The sequence below is a fragment of the Cydia strobilella genome, chromosome 9, assembly GCF_947568885.1.
Source record: "Cydia strobilella chromosome 9, ilCydStro3.1, whole genome shotgun sequence".
NCBI lineage: Eukaryota > Metazoa > Arthropoda > Insecta > Lepidoptera > Tortricidae > Cydia > Cydia strobilella.
In genome coordinates, this window is record NC_086049.1 from 15,510,081 (window position 1) to 15,522,774 (window position 12,694).

The 12,694-nt window shown below is 38.5% G+C and overlaps 1 protein-coding gene across 1 annotated transcript in view; it reads left to right on the forward strand.

Moving 5' to 3' along the window:
- LOC134744361 (unconventional myosin-XV) overlaps positions 1-12,694 on the forward strand; it is a 136,221-nt gene that overhangs the window by 114,915 nt on the left and 8,612 nt on the right. Inside the window, exon 23 of the mRNA XM_063678142.1 lies at positions 4,347-4,660. Within this exon, the coding sequence (XP_063534212.1) occupies positions 4,347-4,660 (314 nt within the window). The remainder of the gene's footprint in view (positions 1-4,346; positions 4,661-12,694) is intronic.

Here is a 12,694-nt window from a genome sequence, read left to right on the forward strand (position 1 = left end):
GTTGGCGGAATGCAAAAAATCTGGGTTATGACTCTTCTACCGAAACCGATAAAGGCTTTGTAGCGAAGTTCGGACACATTCCAGAAATTTATTGACATAAATCTTTGTCTTTCCTCGGCTACGGACAAAATTCTCATAATTCGTAACAAGGTAACACTGCGTGCTATGAATATGTAGAGATTGTAAAGTCATAAGCAGGCATCGTAAACAGCGAGCGAAATCCATTGAAATGACGTATGACAACCAGTTACAACCCTAGTACTTCAATGGATTTCGCTCGCAGTTTACGATGCCTGGTCATAAGACTTTATATATAATTGTTAATAGTAGGTAGGTTTCACGATTCTCAATTAAATGTTTGGACAATTGTCTTGCATATATTACCTACTAAACTAAGATTTAAACGTAGTACGCAAGATTATTTGAGTAACTAATAAATAGGCACTGGATTGTTTGATAACATCAAACATTATTTTAAGAAACTTTTAATCTGTAGCAATTATGTTAAAATGCAGGAAAAACAACAACGGAAACTAATAATTGAAGACTATTTACTTGTCGGCAGCTACGTACACCTAGGTTCACATTTGCTTAATTTGACAGGAGGTGAATCAAAATTGGTAGTAATTTTAACACGATTAACTTGTTATTATAATTAAATTTTGATTAAATTATAGTTCTTCGAAATTATTGTGTCTTACTTGTCTGTTACCTCTTCACGCTTAAACCGCTGAACGGATTTAGTTTAAATTTGGCATAGAGATAGTTTAAGTCCCGGGGAAGGATATAGGATGGTTTTTATGCCGGAAGTCATCCCTAAAGAGGGTGAAAAGGGGGGGGGGGGTGGAAATGAGAAAATTAATGAATTTCCTGTTAATTGGTGTTAGCAACTAAGCATATTAATGCTCAAAATTATTACCATTAGATTTTGTCCAGGCGCTATACTTACTCTCACTGCTAGAACTAATTCCACGCAGACGAAGTCCCAGGCAAAAGATAGTGTACTTATTGATAAGAAAATCTAAACTGAAACTACAAATTTAGCCGAGATGTCCGACGTTACACGCACTAGTTACTGACGAGGAATCATGAGATGTGTATCACCGAGTTCGCGAACATACTCATTTGTATTTGAGGGTAACTTTCTTTAATTAAATGGGAATTTAGAATCGCGAGGTACTTACATCTTACTTTTTTTTTACCCTGTTCTTCTCAAGGCCTGCCTTTCCCTCTATGGAACATTCAAGAAAAGTATTTTAAAAAGTGCATACCATTGTAAATTTGCTTATAATTCAAGACCGTTTATCTTACCGTCCACCATGACGGCTTGTTGATTTGAAGATGTCTCTATAAAGATTATGTTTTTCACGGGGATTATTGGGAATATTAGGAGAAAAACAAGTACCCGTCTACCCTTTTCTCCTCTAACAAAAGCGCCCTCTGCCCTGCCCAGCTGTGGTTAGAATACTCTGCATTCTATGATAAATATTTGAATAATATAAAAAAGCGCGATAAATCGCTCGCATCTCGATTGCACCAATAATGGTAGCTGCAACGAAGCAGCGCACGCGCACACCGCCGCTGCACGTCGCCGGCGCAGCGCGGTCGCGATCGCTACGATTTAATTAATTATTACTTACGATATTGGTTACCCCGTGGCAGCCATTTAAAAAATACACCCTTAAAAGGGACATACGACTGTAAAATATGAAATTGTTTCGAAAATGATGACATTAAATTTCTAACTCAATTAATTAAATATCAATCGATTAGCTTGACCTGATTACTTGCGAATTTGTGAAAAATATGATTCGATTACAATAACGATTCGAAAACGAAACTCACGATTGTATAGGTAGTGTGTGCGCCATTGTCATGGATAACTTTTACGATATCATCCGGACTTTGAGTCGGAAGACGTTGAAACGAAGAGTGAAGGTAATGTTTGTGTATTACTTTACTGATAAAAGTATTGAACAGTCTTAATTATCAGCAAGTCATAATTAGGAAATCTCTACCTTCGTGTTCTTTCCGTCTTTTATTTTTTTCTTTGAAACAAGATTGTACTCATCCAATGGTACTTAACAATCCTGAAAATGTTATGAAGCGTCAATGAATTCAATTCCAACTTCCAGAATTATTCACGACTTGATGAGAAAGGTGCTTCTCGTGTTCCTAGAGTATTCTTATACATATTTATTTACAACCGCACAAAACTTAGGCTAATGGATTAGCAGATCCTATATACTACAGACATCTTGAAGCTTCGTACATAACTTAGTTTTATAAGAAAGAATTACCGATTTGGATAATTAGATTTTACAGTCCGATAATGATTAACATTAAACTAGCAATCTACTGATTGCATGAAGGATGCCTGATGATAAGTACGAATTGAGGGCCCGTAACAATAATGCAACCAACATGTAAGAGTTATTATAACTGGGCTAGTAAAGTGCACGTAACTTTGGCTAGCTGCGCACACTGCAACTGTATCCCGTGTTAGGAATGTGTGGCGCACACCGCACAGGGTTGCCAAATACCAGAAAATCAAACATAACGGTATAAAACCAAGGGAACAACCAAATAACACGAATGTATATGACGACGACGACGATGTTCAATTACCTATTGTTATTACTATAACAATTGCCTATTTACAGATTGATTTTCGGTTGTTCATGTCTAACATTAAATACGATTGGGATGTCATTGTTCCTCGCCGCCTACCAGTCACAATTTTGAAACCTCTCATTCCAATGCTATCTGTGTTAAAAACGTTACTTTATGATTGAAAGTTTTGAAGCGATAGATCTCAAAATTGTTTTCTACAATACAGTCACATAATATCTACTTACAATACAATTCAATAGGGGTTGCAATAGGCGTTGATTTTTAAACTCGAACACTGTCTACTGTGCTACCGTTGTAATGTTCTCGTTGTACTGTTCTACCGTTGTAATGTATGTGATCTACAAATTTATTCGGCAATAATGTGTTGTTCCGAGACTGAGTGGGCAACCCTACCGTCGTCACTGCGCATGCCTCGGGGGATTGTGCGCGGACATTCACGCTTTCCTGCGCGCGTGCCGATAATATATCTAGTGAACATAGCGATCGTACATTTTATTTTTATATTCAAAATTATAAAATAAGGTCTCATTGCCCCAATTTGCTCGAGCGATCTATTTTAGTACAACAGAATGATTAGTTACGCGCATGTAACTCCTCTGGAGTTGCAGGCGTACATAGGCTACGGAGACTGCTTAACATCAGGCGGGCCGTATGCTTGTTTGCCACCGACGTAGTATAAAAAAGTAGTAAATTGGCCAATCGAAATGTTATTTTAGTATTTACGTATAAGATATAAAAATACGGATTACCTACCTATACATGATTAACAGAAGCTGTTGTAACTATAGCAGCCTGTGGCGTCACATACATTTTACCACAAATTAGCTTCCTACGTTCAGACATTCGATGTTATTTGGTGAAGTAGACTGAAAAAGATTCTTAGGTAAACATAGATGTAAAGAACAAATTGGAACAAATTACCCAAATAAATTTTCCATAGGTACACCTGCAGAGTTTTAGACACCACACGCAGTGCCGGTGTTATTTATACGTCATAATTTCATAGAAATTTGACGTTTAAAATAACACCTGCACTGCGTGTGCTGTCAAAATCTCTGCAGACATTACTTGGTGTATATTAAAGGTTAACTCTAGAAACACCCCAAAGATGGACACAACATAACATATACTAATCTATGGACACAACTAACCAAATTCCAATTTTTTTAAAAGCACAATAATGCGAAAACTATTAGGAGAATTAACATTTCTTGCAAATTTGTAGCCAAGTATTTTATCTATCGATTGGAATAGACAGTAATGTATGTAGATCGTTCGAAAATGGTGGTTCACTGATGAACAGTCACCCTATCTATTAGGTATTTCCAACGTACATGTTTTATGCGTAAAATGTTAACTACATTGCTAAAACTGACATAGTCGGCAGTAAATTACTTAATCCTATTACTGTATCCTGTGTTGTTACCTACTCAAGGTATTATTTGTGGCGTTGTTAGGCAAAAGGTCATACCTAGTTGGTTATAAATTCGATTACTAATTATCTCTTTGCTAGTGAATAGTGAAACATCTTATTGACAGCCGATAAAGTAGCGTTTTGCCTGAGTTTTGCCTACAGATCATAAAAGCTGTCTGTAAATTTGCAAATTATCGATTACTGTTTCTAAATTATTATTCATTGTGCGATATCGACAAATCTTCGACCAATATTATTAAAGAAAGCACCAAACCTAACCTTTTATATCTTGTTACAGGTCCAACCAAAAGCGATCACAAATGGCATCGCCAAGGACCGCGTGGAGCGTGACGTGAGGGAGCGGAATGAGTCCCGCGAATCCCGGGACTCTCTTCGGGACATGCGGGACTCGCGTGAAACCCGGGACACCCGGGAGTCCCGCGACGAGACGGAGCATGCGCCTCGGCACGCGTCGCCCGTCCGCGAACGGGAGAGGGAGAGGGACAGGGAACGGGAGATGAGGGAGGATAGAAGAGAGCAGACGACGCCGCAGCACGACGGGAGACATCCGCTGCTGCAGTTCGCTGTTGACCACTTCCGACAGAGCCCTGAGTGAGTATTCTACTTCATCTTGCCTTTAGCAACCAGGTTTTTAAACTTGAAGTTCTCTGAAGAAAACTTTAGAAATATCGGTCCTTTACTTCGATTTCGTGGGAAACTGTGCTCAGTCTGACCATCTTTTAACTCTTCGTCACTTTTTGTCATCCAGCATCATGGCCTCGTAATCACGCAGTATATTTAAAAAAAGGGTGTGCGTGTAATCTTTACGCGCGATTGAAGTAAAACTTCTTTGACGGTTATGTTGGCACTTTGACGTGTGTCCTATTGTGCGTGTGTCACTAATGAGCGTTACTTCCGTCAGAAAAAAAATCTGAGTTACCCTCTAATCGCGCCTAAAGTAGTTTTACTTCAAAAAAAGTAGATATTTAACGATAATTGCAAAGTGCAGCGTGCAGCTGTAAAATATAAAACAGTTGCCCGTGAACGTTTAATGGCCAGTATTTTTCTAAACGTCAGCTCTCATTTCCAACTCCAACTTACCAACGCAAAGTAGTCCTTATTGTTACTGTGATTAGGGCTTAATGGACGCATTTGTGATATAAAAAAGCCAACGAGCGCTGGGTGGCTAAGATGATAATCGTTCGCTCTGTGGCGAACGATACGGTAGTCTCTATCACTCTTCCTATTATTGCGACAGTTACAGTTGCGTTTCGTTCGCTACGGAGCATAAACGATTGGCATGTTGGCTACGCACCCTGAGCGGAAATTGAGCGGAAGTCGTCCATGACGCAGTTTGCCATGAATAAATACTGGACCGAGATTTAATTGTAATGAATTAAATATATCATTTGCACAACCGTTAAAAGCGTAAACAATTTTATTCATAGATATTTTTGTTCAAAAGCCCTAAAAGAAGATTTGAAATCACATATTCTTGAGTTAAATAGTACAATTTATATCAATTTACATTAAAATTAACTAAAAAGTAAACTAAACTAAAACCAAGTCACAACAATACATCGACATCGTACATAATAATAAATTACCCTAAAATTAACTATAAACTAAACTAAATTAAAACTAAACTAAAAAAAGACACACCTAGAACCTAGTCAAACCACTCGTCCCGCGCCCGTCCAGACGCAAAGGTGCCCATCACGCTCGCCGCGTTGCCACGCTGGACCGCGACAGACAGCCTCTGCATCAGGAATGACCCGGAACGAGGGTCATGACCTCTCTCCCTCAAACGCTGCCCCAATTCGCCCAAGAAAATTTTGGCCTCGGCACACCAACACCCAGACGTCTCCACTGCTAAAGGGACAAAAATATATTTAGTCAGCAGCGCCGAGTACTTGTCGCGCTTCCTAAGTGCCGCCCACTCAGCCGCCGCTCCTGCCGTCCGGACCGTCCGACCAATGTGCGAGGCAGCATACGTGCTGACACATGTCGCGTCCCAAAGTAGACACTTACCCTTTTCCCATGGGATAAGTGTCAGCCCGTCAGGTCTTTTGCCATCGGACCGGCTTAGGCCTGGAGGTTCCAACATGCACGGCACACTTGCGGACAAAAGTGCCCTCCTCACAATGTCGTTTAGGGCATGGTGGCGTGGAAACCTCCCCACACAACCGTTAAAATACATACACGGATACATTTTTCTAAGGAAAATAAATTTTATAATAGTTGTTTATCGTACAGTCAAGGGCAAGGGCATATGTACATATATATATATACGTTCCCAAAGTTTTAAAAATATGTGTACGCTCATACACCTTAGACAATAAAGTCGTGTTCACATACTTTTGAGCCATTTGTCGGATCGATATTTTTGCCATCGACTGTACATCCGTTGAGAAACTAAATCGCATTAGGTATTTATGTAGTTAGAAAGTCGTGGTGAACCTACATTAGTTAGTAAGCTATCAACTAAGTCGAGCCATAATGTCGATAGCTTAGTGTTATTAATTATTTGTGACGTTTTCAAGCAAAAGGTAGGTACAACATTGTCACTTACCATAAGGACGAAATTTGCTTGTATCTTTATACGAATAACCTGTCAGAGCGTCCTTATGACAAGCGACAATGTAGTACCTTTTGCTTGAAAACAACACATTTATAAACATTCGTATAAAATGCTGAAGATAGTATTAAAATATAAAAAACCGGACAAGTGCGAGTCGGACTCGCCCACCGACGGTTCCGTACAAATTTATTTTTTAGTATTTGTTGTTATAGCGGCAACAGAAATACATTATCTGTGAAAATTTCTACTGTCTAGCTATCGCGGTTCATGAGATACAGCCTGATGACAGGCAGACAGGCGGACAGTGGGCTGTTAGTAATAGGGTCCCGTTTTCACCCTTTGGGTACGGAACCCTAAAAACAAAATCAATCGGCCGAGCGAAGAGTAAGATTGATAACTTCATGGCAGTGTGCACTGAGTATGCAAATTAATGATGATTTATGGCGCCTTGCCGCTGCGCTTTTCGAATCGGCATATCCATCACAGTCTCCGTTAGTAATGCTGAATGGTCATTTTACACGCAAATGCATATATTTATTAATTTAAACTTTATTGCACAAAAAAAAATACAACAATGTACAGTCAGCTGCAAAGAGAGGGGACCCCCCCTGCAAACAAACTTCTATGAAGGGGGGGGGGGAGACTTAATGCCAAATGGCATTAATATATTGTTATTAATATAATGTTTTATGTTGATATTTACGTTTAATCTGGATCGATATAAATTTAAAACGGGCTATTTTTCTTTTATGTGTTGTGTTTACGAATAAAATAAATTCGATTACACTCACATGACCATTAATTAGTCCATTAGTGTACTCTATCTCAAAATGAGAGGTACTGACGTTTTACAGCTTTGTCTGCGACGACATCAGATGTAGCCACATATTTTTTTACTTTTAAGAATCTTTTCAGTACTCTTAAATTACCTTTAGTTCGTTTGTCAACATGTCAAGAACGTAGCGTAAAAAAAGCCACTGGTCATTGGAACAAACCCTTATTACTTTGCCTCTCTGTCACTATTCGAGCGACAGAGAGAGAAATAAACGATACTTCGATTAAACTGAAACACAAATTAAAATATTTTCATAGATAATAATTAAATTTGTTTTTAGAGGATACTTCGATTGTCGATGTTCGCGGTAGGCCCTGTGAACGAAACTTGCGTCCGCGCCGCGCAGTCTGCGGTCACGCTCGCGATGCCCTGGAATCCAAACAGATTTAATCTCCAATTCATATATCTGCCAACTGGGGCATCCATGTTACACGTCAACTTCTTGAGGAACTTCTAGATCCGACTTATAATAATAATAAAACGTTTATAAGTGTTGCATTATTGAGCACTCATTCCTTACAGCTATTGTCTTCAGCGGCTTAATCCGATCGATCTGATTACACTCGAGAGCAATTACACTGTGAGCTGTGGTCACTTATAAGTGGCTAAGCATCTGTTAACGTTCTATTTCATTGTTCCTATGTTGTGTAGGTTTAGTATCCGTTAGTGATCCTCAAATAAATAAATAAAAACAGGTGCAATATTTTAAGATAATAAATTATAATTCATTAATACATACAGAGACATAGACTGTGAGACCTTAGTGTTGGATGATGTTGGACATTCTGAGTATAATATGTTTTGAAAAGATGTGTCCCGCCGAGTTTGTTGCCGGTCCCATATTGGGATACCCTCCTACAATTTAGGAGGGAATTAAATCTTCTCGGGTCCGTGGTGTAGGGTTGGAGCCGGCGTAGTTTTTATCGCGTATATATATATATAGATTTATCTTTACTTGAAAATAATTGTAGTGTATAACTAGCCTTATGAACCGTTTTTGCATGTACAACCAGTCTTAAAGTTTATTGTCTATGATTGTTCATTATTTTAGTATGTGGGTATTTTTGCACTTTGTAATTTTTCCTCAGTCACCCGTTGACCACGAACGCTGTAAAGGGTTCGAAACGTCGGGATGTATTATAAATTCAATATACGCGATATAATCCGTATTCATAGTTTTATTTTATAATTCATTAAATTAAAATTAGAACACTAGAATTGCACATAGCATACATAAATGTATTCTAAACAGTCATTATTACGTTTTTACAAGGTAGTTACATCATGTCATTAATGTTTATTTTCAACATATATAAGTAGGTACTCCTAACGTATAATTTTAAAATTTCTAATTTACGTGTAACGTAACGATGAAGGCACCGCTACAAATACCAATTTAGTGTGGGCTTTACACATCATAATCCCTTTATAACAGTGGATGTAACTACCTCTCACTCGTAATCCGTAGTCATTTTCTCAATTGTTTGGCGCCTAGCTTCGATTTCTGTTTTGTGTCATTATTCTTTATATCAATTACTTGCGTAACCAAAAGTGATGATCAATGAAATAAAAATATACGTTGCTCGTCAAATGCATGTCATGGCATGTCAACTACTGCGTTATTACATTTAGGTATGTCGATTGTTTCATTCGTATATTGCTTAAACGGTCTTTAAAGCAGTTTTACAAGTCACTTCTGTGGTACATATAGGTAGTATAGGTACCTATGTAATATTATTTTGTTACGAACTTGTATATTAATCCCGAAACTAGGCCTACGAGTTGGTAGCTTACTTATGGTAGTTAGTTAGGCCATCCTGGAGCTAAACTAATTTGTCTGTAGCTAAATCAATACTAATAATCAATAGTAGTAATGGTCGCAATGTATCGCTATCGACTAATAATAATATATACCTGTAACAAATTTAATAACACAATCTACAACTTTATTAACTTAACAATCCGATACAAAAACACGACTCGTCGCGGCTCACTCAATTATCCATTGTGTCGAGTCCAGGTCGACCATAACGTATATACTCGCACTACACCATCAGATAAACACATTATCGATAATTACAACCATCTAACTATCAATCTGACTATTCTGACTTCTATTGCCAGTGTAGTTCCCGTCGCTTGACATCGTAATGCGCATTGCCCCGGGTATGGATGGTATAGAAAGGATCGCAATCTCTTATGGCAGAATTGTTGCAAAAGTGACCGCGTTAAGCTTTAAATAATAGTTCCTAATCTCTCCGGTGGCGCTAGTTAGGCTCTGGGACATGAGTATAACATGAACCATATAAGGCAACAAATAACCCGACCAAATTACGTAGGTTGTTTTTGGTAGTATTTCGGTGTATGGTGGCGCCGCCTAATTACTGTTTTTTGATGGACACTTTTTGATCAGATCAGAGATTTGGCTCCTTTATACAGTCTCCATGGCCCCGGGACCAGTGTTAGTGTTACCAGCAAAACACACATTATCAAGTTATCAGATATTTGGTACCAGAGCGATTACATATAGATACACATTTGTAACAATATAGATATACATTTTAGAAGGGAAGAACTAAATTCAATTTTTCGACCCAAACGCTCAGACACAGATTTTTATATTGACTTCGGTTACCGCGATAGTTATTCCTGAATATAAAATACAGGCCGACGTCTCAAACCCGTGACCCTTTTACAGCGTTCGTGGTTCACGGATAGATGGGTATTAGGCAAGGGCCTGACACTCTTTGATAGAGAAAGATAGTCTTATTGCGATTCCTATAAGAGGAAAGAGAAAATAGTGTCATGCTTTGTCTTTATCAACGACCGGGAATTTTTTCATGGTCGGTTTCGGGTTATGGCATCAAAGCAAGGAGGCGAAGGCGAAATACCGAAATTTATAAGAGTGAAAGAGAAAACGGATTATGTTGTTGCATGAAACTGTCAATACATGAATATGTCTTTATCTTACCCCTGGTCGCTCGGTTTCATGTCTATAACTACTTGTATATACTATGTCTATGGCTCTATGGTATTAGGCTATAAAGAGTTCGAAACGTCGGTTACGTCTGGATGTATTTTTTTTTTAATTCATATATTATACGCGATATAGGACGTTATAAAAATACATGTAAATTGTTTTATTACGTAGATTTCAGTTATCCTGAAATGCTTTGATTTGAAAGTCTTTGCATGTAAAAGTCATTAAAGAAACTGACTAAGGAAGGAAGGACATAGTCATTAAATAGTCTATATATAATATTATATATTACCACAGTTTATTGTAATTATATGTTTATAAGTAACCCGACAAAGCGCCTTGTGTGTAATTGCCCGTCGTTTCCACGACTATTTACATTGAATGCGTCGCTGTACCGCTCTAGGAATGAGCACTACTCGCGTTTTTGCTGCGCATGCTGTTTCTCTTTCAGGGTTGTGGTTGTTTAAATATAAATATTATAGGACATTCTTACATATATTGACTAAGCCCTACGTTAAGATAAATAAAACTTGTGTTGTGAGTACTTGACAACGATAACCTATAATTGATATATACTTAAAAACATATAAAAAACACGTTACTCAGAAAAAAATATCGGTGCTTATCGCACAAATAAATGCCTGTAACGGGATTCGAACCCAGGACCATCGCCTTCATAGGCAGGGTCACTACCGACTCGACTAGACCAGACTATATAGGTCGTCAAAACACAGGTTGTTTGCGTTTTGTGTTTTCCAAATATACCTACTAATGTAATGCTGTTATATAACCAGAAAATTATACCTCGGCAGGCTGTAGGTATGGACGATGTAGGCGGTTTATTATGTTGACTGTGGACTTTAGCAGAAACTAAACTAGGTACTCCTTCTGTTCTTAAAGCGATGTCTGACTCTTGGAAAACATCATCTTGTCCAAATCAGATCGATAAAATAGGTAGGCGAGCAATCGCCGATTGCTATAATGGCTCTTCTTTTTCGTACAGATTAATTTGCTCAGATAACCTAAGCCTTGCTAAGGACTAATTATAAAAAAGTTTCGAATCCAACAGTGATATAATCTCAATTTATGCAAAAAGCGTAATTTTCATGACACATGAAGCAACCCATTCATACAAGTCACATCAAAACATTGTGAGATCGAAGCCAAGATTAACCAACATTATACAATTCACTAGACCACAGTAGCCGACGTACGGGCACACATCTACTGACCTAATTGTACAAAATGCTACGTTTTTCATAATGAGAATCTTGAGCAACAGTTTTGTCAGCTGCATTGAAACGAGAAGACAATGCGCCATAAAAACGTTTCGGAAAAACTGCGGCGGCAGCCCTGGTTAGTTGTGCGTTGAACATCATTCGGGTGGAACGTGGTGCTCCCGTCCCGAGGTCGTCGTGGGACAGTCGCGGGGCGCCCACCATGCCGTGCGCAGCGCTCTCCAGGCTGAAGCACTACATGCAAGTATCCCGACACTCCTGCTAGTCCTGCTACCCTAGTACTCTAGTGCCGCTGTTTCTTCAGTTTCCTAACGCGAGTGTTCGTGCATGAATCGCGTGAACGTCAAGTGTACGCTTTCCCTCCATCAAGTTGTTCTTATACCGAGTGTTCATATTGTGATATAAGTTTTTTGGTAAAAAGGTGTCCGCATTTATGAGCGTTTTTCACGGATTAGTTCGGCAAGTGTTACGTCCGTGTCCGGCAATCAAATTAGAAAAACATAGTTATTTAAAAGAAAGTAAATAACGTATTTCTTCTGGTGACTATAGTTAAAGTGTATAGGGAACATACAAGTACGTGATAAGGACTTTATGTTCAGTGTCATTAAACCTTATGTAAACAACCTGAAGTAAAAGTTTCGTAATGATTGTTTTAGCAGCTATAATTGCTTTGTCCTATCGCAGAGTGTGTCCGATCTGTAATTAATCAAGCAATTAGCGTAAAGACGACACCGACCGATTATCGAGCAACGTTGCGTGAACATTTGACGATTCAATTGCAGAAGGTGCGTCAATAGCGGTGCCTTCCGGTGCTCGAAAGGCTGAATACAAAGAGAAATTTCTTCGTAACATGTATGTGCGAATAAATCAAAAGTCATGACTGGCCTGAGAACCACTTTAGATAAATAAACTCGACTGTAGCTTCTGTCTTAACTTTACGACGAGTTTATTGAGATTAAGACTTGGAACTGTATCATTTTCATACATTGTGTTTTTATATCTTAAAGCTTTA